Below are 10173 nucleotides of genomic sequence, written 5' to 3'. Positions count from 1 at the left end.
AGGCGTACGTCTCACTGACTAAGGGCTCGGAAAATTTCCAGAGCAGAAGAAAGGACTGCCTCCTCAACTGACAAGCCACAGATAAGAGCTCTTGCCCCACGGGGATGCACAGCTTTCACCCCCCAACACCACAACATCCTCCCCAATGCCCACGGAATGCCCATCGAAAGAGCAAACCACACCAACAGGAGCCATTGATGTGCCACAGTAACATACAACTCCAGCCACGGAGGCTTCCTTTAGAAAAAGAAAAAGAAAAGGAAAAAACCAGCTATTGATGCCTTTATCCCGCTGTCTGAAGTACCTGATCTCCATCACAAAGCACACAAGGGCCTTTGGGCATCTGTCTTCCCCTCTCTCTCTCTCGCTTTCTCATAGTCTTGTTTTAGAACACACTTTCCGTTATGTAAACAGATCTTAATGGTATTCCTCTAATGAAACGACTCTGCAGCTGAGCGCAGATTTTTTTTTTTCTTTTAATAACGATCCTTCACTTGCTATGTAAATTGTGTGTTTAATTTTGCCATGGTTTGACAGCTATTAGGCTGAGTGCTCTCTCCCCCTGTTGCCTGTCATTTGTTTTATGAAGTCTCGGCAGTTATGATTATGAGGCTGGGGGTGGTGATTGGAGGAGGGGGGGGGGGTGACTTCTCTGTTCCAATGAACTATTTCTAACTTCGAGGAAGTGGGGCTACACTCATTAACTCACTAAAATGAGACAAAATAAAACAGCTCTTCACTGGACCAGACTGGGAGAACTAATCAGAGTGCATGCTTCTGTCCTGTCTTTACACAGCACATCAACAGCGTACACTACAGCCTAAGGAGCTGGGCTTGTGACCGAAAGGTTGCTCAATTCCCAAATGGGCCACTGCCACTTACAAGGCTAAGTAAGGCACTTAACTGCTCCTGGCTGGATGACAAGTTAAAAAATGTCACCCTGTCACCCTGGGAAAGCGTGTTTGCCAAGCAAGTAAATAATGCAATGGGAAAGACAGTTTATCTTTGCTGAGGCTACAAAGTGTCACATTGTGCCCCTTTACACAAGGCACGCAAACTGCCTGGTCATCCTACAGTAACCACTGCCATCTCCCTCCCTCTCACTCTCTCTCCATAAAGGGGGAAAAAGTATAGAAAAATTTAGCTTATCCATGATATAATTATATAGCTTCAAGGGATACACATTTAGACTAATTTGATATTCAAATTTTCCATGGCTTCAAAGAGTGAATATTTAAGTATTCTAACCCAACTTTTTTTCCCCCCCATCTAAGCACTGCAAGGAACGCCAGTTCCATCTGTCTACGTTCAAGCCCATCACCTTCACCATTTCACCATACTGCTGCCCAGAGCATCCCATCACTGCACCAGCAGGGGCCACTGGGACAGAAGAGACCTGAGACCCCCCCCTTACTGCCTGAATAAAAGAGTAAATTTAAGGGGGGGGTCTTGCCTCTAGAGGGAAAGTGACTGAGCACAATGGCTTGAATCTTTCGTGAACAGAATAAAAGAATTTCTGTCACTACATCCCTGACCATGGCAAATTTCACAGTTACCCATAACAAAGCTTGCTTCATACATACATCATAAATACATAACACTCTTACTCTTCACTGAATTCTGGTGCTTCTTATTCCTATTTATTCGCCTGTTTATTTTGCCTTCCCCTCAATCCTCTATCGCTCACCCACTCTCCACAATGCTTTTCATTCTTGCTTCTTCGTCGCTCACCTCACCTTCATTCGCCTTCCTCTCCCCCTCTCACCTTCTTCATGGCAGCGCTTTCCATCTCCTTCTCCTGCTCGTACAGCTGGATTTTCTCCTCTGTTTGTTTCTGGAAGAGCAGCAGATCTGACAGGCCTTCAGTCTGTCTGCCCTCAGGCAGCGGCACCCTGACTTTGGACTTCTTCTGTCAACAGAACAAAACAGAGATGAAAGGCCGGGAAAAAAAAGCTTCTGTCAGCACAATATGCGAGCGTGTGATTTTTCCTCTTCTGTTTGAAGGACAAAACCTAAAATTCCAGCAGAACCTGAAAAGTTTGGTGCATACAGCAGTGAATTATGCAGAAGTAAAACTGGCATTTTTTAATGATGCAGCACTACAGTAATCCCCAGAGTGGAGTTTCGTGCCCTCCTACACACCAGGGGGCAGCACTGACTGACCTCTGCCTGTTTCTCCGGTGCGGCCACCGGCAGGCCACGTTCCGACCGCTCCAGTGTGTCCTTCCTCCACTGGGACAGGAAGGCCTGCAGCCTGGAGCGGGACAGGGCACGGGGGAGGACCAGGCAGCGGTCCATCCTGGACAGGCAGTTCTGGAACTCCAGTTTCATCCGCAGAAACTCCTCCTCTGACAGAGTCAGCTGGGCTGCACACAGGGCACTGTTACACACACACACACACACACACACACACACACACACACAGACACAGACACAGACACAGACACAGACACAGACACAGACACAGACACAGACACAGACACAGACGCACACACAGACACAGACACAGACACAGACACAGACAAGTACACACATGCATATGCATACACAGGCATAGGCGCAGACGCACACACACAAACACACATGCACAGAAGCACACAAACGCAAGCACAGACACACACACCAAAGGGAGAGGTATAATGCACATCAAAATCCAAAACTGTGATCCTCCAAGCTGTCAACCTCAGTCTGCGATTGCGGAACTATCAAGCTGTGACGATAAACAAGCTACAAAGAGCTACAAAGAGCGCCATCTCTTTCAGCTGTCCCTGCTTCCAACAGGAGCCAGTATTCACAGAACACCACTTTGTACTGTGTAAGAATGTAAAAAGCCAAGGGGATCACCTGGTTCTGCGAAACCCAAAATTTTGAAGGTATAATACTCAGAACGGATCTATTCTTCAAAGGGGCAGCGGTGTAGCATAGTGGTAAGGAGCAGGACTCTTAACAGAAAGGCTGCCGGTTTGATTCCCCACTGGGGCACTGCTGCTGTACCCTTGGGCATGGTACTTAACCCACAAGTGCCCCAGTAAATAAATGGAAAAACTGTAACATATATAAGTCGCTCTGCATAAGAGCATCTGCTAAATGCCAATAATGTAATGTAATGCAACAACCCAAAGGATGTGGGTCCCACGTGCGTTGTACCCGTGGGTGCGGGTGTGGTGACGCGGGTGGGACTCACTGGAAGAAGGCCCTGCCCCGCTGCCGGAGGGCCTGCTGCTGCTGCAGCTCCTGCTCCATGCGGTCCTGCAGCGCGTCCCGGGTGCTCTGCAGCGTGCGCACGGCCGCCTTGCCCTCCTGGTGCAGCCTCTCCTGGGCCTCCGACAGGGCGCCGCCCACCAGCTCCTGCTGCAGCAGGAAGCGCGGCACCCCCAGGCCCAGCAGAGCCTGCGCGGCCGCCGGCTGGATGCCCTTCACCTCTGCCACCGCGCTGTGGATCACGCGCATGGTGACCTGCCGGGATCAGAGGGCAGGGGTCAGCGTCCCTTTTTATTTTCCTTTAAAGCATTCTTTTAACCAGGGCGTGCTCTGATTGTATCACCTCCGGCACCATGGGATAGAACCATTTCTACACTTCCACAGCTGAGATGTGGCTATTTGGAAGGGGGAGTACACTACACGTTATCAGGCTCAGGGTCTGACCTATGGTGTGACCAGCTAAAGGTCTTTGGCAGATGGAGTACAGGTACAGGTACAGGCACAGGTACAGGCACAGGTACAGATGAGGGGGCGCTGTGTGGGAGCGCGGCGGGCTGACCTTGCGGATGTCGGCGGCCGCCTCCTCGTCCAGGTTGTTGATGAGCTCCCCCAGCTCCAGGCACTGGGCCGTCAGCAGGCTCTGCCAGCAGCCGAGGTAGTGGGCGGGGTCCAGGCTCTCCTCGCAGGACCTGGCCAGAGCTGACAGCTCCTTCTGCTTCTGTTTGTGCTCCTGAAGCTGGGGGAACACACGCGGCGGCCTCCGTCACAAGCACTTTTTTCCGTCAACAGTGTCGCATATCATCGGCGGCATCAGCGCCAGTGCAGCATAGTGGTTAAGGAGGAGGACTCGTGACTGAAAAGTTGCCGATGTTCGATTGTTCGATCGTTGTTCGATTCCCCACTGGGGCACTGCTGCTGTACCCTTGGGCAAGGTACTTAACCCACAATTGCCTCAGTAAATACCTGGCTGTATAAACGGATAATACTGTGAAAAACTGTAACCGATGTAAGTTGCCCTGGATAAGAGTGTCTGCTATGCAATGTCATCATCAAATGCCATTTAGTACGTGTGCCCGTACGTCTGGCTACATACCTCTTGCTATCCCTTCCAGCATTCCACCTGCAATATTTCACCACTGTGCATCATGGGAAAATAAGACCATCCTCTGGAAGATCCCACATCCCTCCCCCCGGCCTCTGTTGGCAGCCTGTCCATTGGCAACTAAAGGACCTCCCTCCAGCCATCTAAGAGTCTTTGGATTTCCCGTCAACTGATGGATATATATTCATTTACTACCTTTAATTTGTTTCCATTGTGCTGCCTGTATTCTATTACACTATTTCTCGGAAGTCTCTCTCAACCACCTTTCCCCAAGGTCATGGAATCTTACAGTCTTCCCCTACTTGGCTCAGTGTTTTCTGTTATTTCCAACTTCCTCCAACAAACTGACTGCGCTTTGAGACAACAGCAAATGGAAAAACGCTCCATGTAACATTTTGATTGATGTCGCATACAGCAGGACACCCCCATTTCTCTGTTCCTGGATCAGAATTGCAACCCTCTTCAAATCACCCATCTTTAAATGGTAGGAATACACTAATTGGGGAGGGGCTATGGTGCACTGGAGTAGATCTTACTGCACAATGGTGGGCTCAGCAGTGTGTAGTTGTGCACTGGGAGATGTACATGCATTCAGACGGCTGCAGGTTAAAAGCAAGCACTTGTGTTTAGTCTATGCTCTCCCGGGCTGGGTGCAAGGGAACATTCTGTGACCTACATAAATAGATGGAGAAGCAAAATTCAGTTTACTGATGATTACAATAATTACACAAAACATCTGACAGCAGCGTCTTTGACGAATCAATTCCAATCATTTTCCCAAAGAACTGCAAGAGAAAATATTTGACAGTTCATTTTTTGTTAAAAAATGTACTCAGAATATGAGGTGAGTTTTCGAACCACCTTTAAGACTGCAGCAGGACGTACTGTCCCAGGTACAGAAGCGGTAGGCTCTTATAAAATGCATTTTACATATGTGGTTTCTGCTTTCGACCACCGATATTTATGACAAAGGGGTCTGAGCAATTGCTGAACAACTGGGTCCATGTGCTGACAGATTTAAAACTCCAAAGCTGTTTAAAAAATGCAGACATGGGGAGTGGCGACTCTTTGCACTCCATTACTCACTCAGGTACAAAAACATCTTTTGCAAACCATCCAATGAGACATGGACAACAGTGCTGACCCCACCCTCATGTTACCAGGTCCAATAAGATTCAGTTTGGCCACACAACCTCTGCAAAGAGGAGATAAGGACCCCAGCTGAGGGGCGGCGGTGTACCATAGTGGTCAAGGAGCAGGTCTCGTAACTGAAAGGTTGCCGGTTCAATCCCTGCTGGGACACTGCTGCTGTACCCTTGGGCAAGGTACTTAACCCACTTAACTGCCTCAGTAAATATCCAGCTGTATAAATGGATAACATTGTAAAGAACTGTAACCTATGTAAGTCGCTTTGGATAAAAGCGTCTGCCAAATGAATAAATGTAAATGTATTATCTTGCTATTTATAGGCTGCAGACTAGTTCACGTGCTGGTCTTTTGTTTCTGAATTTTTTAGTAAGCAGTGCATTTATTTTTGGCTCTGCGTAACTCAGAAAAGAAAGAACATTTTCATTTTTTGTTCAAAGAGTTTAACAGATCAGGGCTACAGCACTTGACTGTCATCCCTACGACCCTTAGCTAGGGACAATCCCAACATGTCTGACATACAGGGAAAAGCTTCATATGCATACATCAGACAAGTCACCTGTCATGTCAATTGTCAATCTGCAAAGACTGAATTAATTTTACCAGCTTTTTTAATGTATTCTGGAAATGAAACATTTTCCTATAACTGACTGATTGATTGAAGCACTGTCAATAAATACTACATAAGATAATCATGATTATGATTAATCAGCTGTGAAGTAACACATCAAATCCTCTGGACGCATGAGGTGCTATTCACTCTTTCTCTGTGCAAAACTACACTGCCCTGAGAAATTCAGAGTGACGCTAATGGCAGCACTAAGAATGCGCACAATAAGCACCTAACAGTATGTGCATAAACTGCACCTGGGAAACAGCTGGATTTTGAATTCATAGGTCATCTCTAAAACCTGCACAAAATTCGGGGGTAGAGAAAATAACCCTGGAGACGAGTGACTGAGAAAGAGGGAGTGTGTTTGTGTGTGTGTATGTGCGTGCGCGTGTGTGTGTGTGTGTATGCTGTCTGTGTGTGTCTGTATGTTGTCTCTGTGTTTGTGTGTATATCTACGTTTTCCGTGTGTGTGCGTACATGTTGTCTGTGTGCGTGAGTGTGTCTATATGCACATTGCCTGTTTTTCAGTGTGTGTGTCTCACAGGTAGCTGCACCGCAGACTCAGGAATCTATGGCCACTGTGTTTTTTGCCCCTGACATGTACCACAGTCCAGCACCGTAAGGGTACTGCTAAAGCCCACACGCCTCACCCCTGCATTCTGCTCCACTTTAAAGAGCCAAACCTGCATTATTCATCACTGCGTGGACCTCAGACGGCCGAGAGTGACCTCCTCCCCTCTGCACTGACATTTCGAACGGATCCACCATCCGCAACGCGGTGCTCACTTGCCACCACGCTCACCTTTACAATCACCAGCATCTCAAAGCCTTGGCAAGGTGTCACTTTGTATTACCGTGAATGCCACACCGCCTGAATGCCAGTCTGCCAGCATTTGCCTGCGTGAATGATATCTGATCTTAGAAAAGCTATCCCACTTCTTTAAGCCCGAGAGTGAGTTTACCTCTCTGTTAATCCTGTGGTTGCTAGGCAATGGCAGGGTTACAAGTTGAATAGAGGCCCTAGATAATATTCCACCCCTGACCTTCAAAGTGATTCAAGCACTTAGTGGGCAAGAAGTCAAAACCAACTTCCAAACCCAGAGGATGACCACAATCACACTGGAGATACATATATAACAAACACATACAGTACATGCATACTCTCTCTCACACACACACACACACACACACACACACACAGTCTCTCTGTCACACTAACATGCATGCACATACGCACACAAACACACACACAAACACATACACTCACACTGCCACACTGACACACACACAAGCACACACACACACACACACTATGTCACACTGACACACACAGTCTCTCTGTCACACTGACACACACCAACACGCACACATACACATACAAACTCACTCTCTGTCTCGCTGACATACACTGACACACACATACACACACACACACACACACACACACACACACACACACACACACACACACACACACACACACAAACTCACTCTCTGTCTCACTGACATACACTGACAGACACACACTCATGAACGCACACACAAGCAGTCTGGCACTGTCAGATTAGAGTACACTCAGTACTTCAGGGTTCATCAGTGAATGTACTCATCCCCCCCATCCCCCACCCCCCCACCCCCCAAAGCTCTGTAACCGTAACAACAGCAGCCGCGGATCTGCGTCCTGTCGTGTTGCCGGGGGAACAGCCCGGTACTGTACGCCTCGACAGACAGAGCAAAGCGAGGGCAGGGGAAATAAAAGGAAGGGAAGAGTCATGGAGAGATAAGAAGGGAGAGACAGGGGCAGGGTGGGGGGGCTGGGGTAAATCAACACGGAGCTAATATTTCAGAGAGTGCTAATTAAAGTCACCCTGGAGAAATCAGCTTTAGACGGCAGAAGAGCAGGGCAGAGCCGCTCCGTCACGACCAGTCTCTGACTGCACCCAGCGACACTGCCTGTCCATCGCTGACCACAGCACTGGGGGGAGATGGGTTCAAAGCGCAAGGTAAGACGGTGGTTTTACGCCCCCCCACGCTCAGCATCGGGTAAGTTATGCATGCACATGCTGTTTGAGTTTAATTCTACACGCACCCTGTATGCAAATTGTAAGCAAGCATTCGGCTAAATTGTACCCTCCCTCCACATCCTGACGGGTTAGGAAAATAGAGGAACCCAGACTGATGGTAATAGATGGCCTTGGAAATGACACTTTCAGATATTTCTGCACAGCAGTATGGAGATTGTGGGAAGGTGGCTGGGGGAGGGGGGGGGTGTATCAACAATTTGTTTCAGGCAATTATCCTGACTGAATTGATTACATCAGGCACTATTAAATTGCTTTTAGGATTTACATATGCAATATGACCACTTGCTGGGAAATTCACTTCAACAGCTGTAATTCATACGACCCTGTTTGTAATGCTACATAAGGGAGTGTCGATATTCCTTGTTAGTGCAGGTATTGATAACGGTGACAGCAGACACTTTATGAGAGGGTGTCAGTTCATAAACTTTCAACTCCTTGTTGGTTTCACAATCCCCCCCTCACTGACGTAAGACTGAAAGTTAAAAAAAGGAAAACCATCTTGATTAACTGCATTTGGAATTAATAACCCTCATAATGTGATCAAGCTGATTGGAGTTATCACTCCTGAGATCCTGCCCCTAAAGAGATCCTGTTTCCTGTGGAATCAAACGACATGATGATGTCAACAGGATGAAGAGAACAGCAACTACATTGGCAGAGCTGTCACAGTAACCCCAGCTGTGTCCCGATGGGCATGAATGTGACGGTAAATTTTCAATCACTTCTGACAGCATTACATTCGAATGCAGCAGCTTCAAAAGGTGATTGATACTTGTCGAAAACATGACGGAGAAGCTGTGCTCACTGATGGTCTGGTACAACTGGGATGCTTGTGATGTGAACTGCCCGGTTAGGCAGACGCCCACTCTGAAAACTGAGAATCATTCTTTCATAAGGACATGACAATTGTTTTTTTGTGTCCTGCCCACAAATAGCTGGAATGATAATGTACTGGTCTTTCATGGCCTTATTTTCTTATTTCTGGATGGGTGATTGACAACGGCATCCATTTGACATTTTTCCATTCATACAGCAGGATACTTCCTGAAGCTGGCTGAGTTAGGTGCGAACAGACACGAACAGAATTGAGCAGGCGACATTAGGGATACAGGCCCAGCCATCCATAAGCTTGACCCAGACCTGGCTGGGGAAGACTGCGGACGCTGAGAGGGGCGGTCACCTTGTCGGAGATGAGGCCCCTCCTCTTCTTGACCAGGCCGCAGTGCATGCCGCTCCTCTCCCGGGTCAGGGCTTCGTCCAGGCCCTGCTTCACCAGCACCAGCTCCTTCTGGGCCTTGTCCAGGAGCAAGTCCAGCTGGTCCTCTGCCACAGCAGCCTCCCTGGGGAGAGACGGAAGCCATGCGGAGCAGGAGCTAGCATCTGCTACCGTCCCAGGTGGAGGGCAATGTAATAAATCAGTTACAAATGAGTTATTAATAGGCGTTGGCTATTGGCAAAATGGCACTGGCTATAAATTCCACTGCAAAAGCATTCTGAGTGCAAAACTAACGGTAATAATTACTCATGAGGAGCAGATACTTACAAAACACTTCAATTATTTCATAATTACTGAGGGAGTGAAGCAGCAATCACACAAAAATAACAGCTATTGAGGAACTTCTTACCAAATGTTGGTCTAAGCCCATCCACTGGGAGCACAGTCTTTATGACACCACTGAGAGGTTAATAAAGTTTTTAAGAAGGTTAGAGTATTTTAAAGTTTGTGAAGATATTCCGGGGAGCCTTTTTTTTGCGGACTAATCCACACCATAAAGGATTGGGCCCAGAAAGAGCCTTTGATTCCCGCAGATCTAAAGTTTATTGGATTTTGTCTTGAGCCTGCTACAAAAGACTGCTCTTCTGAAGGCTGATGTCAGCGATGTGACTGACATATAAAACAGAGGAGTGCGGAGCTCTGCGGAGGAAACGTTTTAAGAGCGTTCAAAACACATGCGGAAAAACCTTTGCTGCTTGTGGATTTGCTATTCGCGTTGTTGTGCATCTGCACCAAGCAGCCACCCCAATTC

The 10173-nt window shown here is 47.8% G+C and overlaps 1 protein-coding gene across 1 annotated transcript in view; it reads right to left on the bottom strand.

The window, feature by feature from the left end:
• The window catches only part of LOC118793588 (limbin-like), a 78298-nt gene that overhangs the window by 34498 nt on the left and 33627 nt on the right, over positions 1-10173 (bottom strand). Inside the window, exons 10-14 of the mRNA XM_036551812.1 lie at positions 9327-9486; positions 3761-3937; positions 3185-3456; positions 2164-2380; positions 1766-1909 (exon numbers count right to left, since the gene is read on the bottom strand). Of these exons, the coding sequence (XP_036407705.1) occupies positions 1766-1909; positions 2164-2380; positions 3185-3456; positions 3761-3937; positions 9327-9486 (970 nt within the window). The remainder of the gene's footprint in view (positions 1-1765; positions 1910-2163; positions 2381-3184; positions 3457-3760; positions 3938-9326; positions 9487-10173) is intronic.

This window comes from Megalops cyprinoides, chromosome 18 (genome assembly GCF_013368585.1).
Source record: "Megalops cyprinoides isolate fMegCyp1 chromosome 18, fMegCyp1.pri, whole genome shotgun sequence".
Classification (NCBI taxonomy): Eukaryota; Metazoa; Chordata; class Actinopteri; order Elopiformes; family Megalopidae; genus Megalops; species Megalops cyprinoides.
This window is presented reverse-complemented; position numbering and strand designations above follow the sequence as displayed.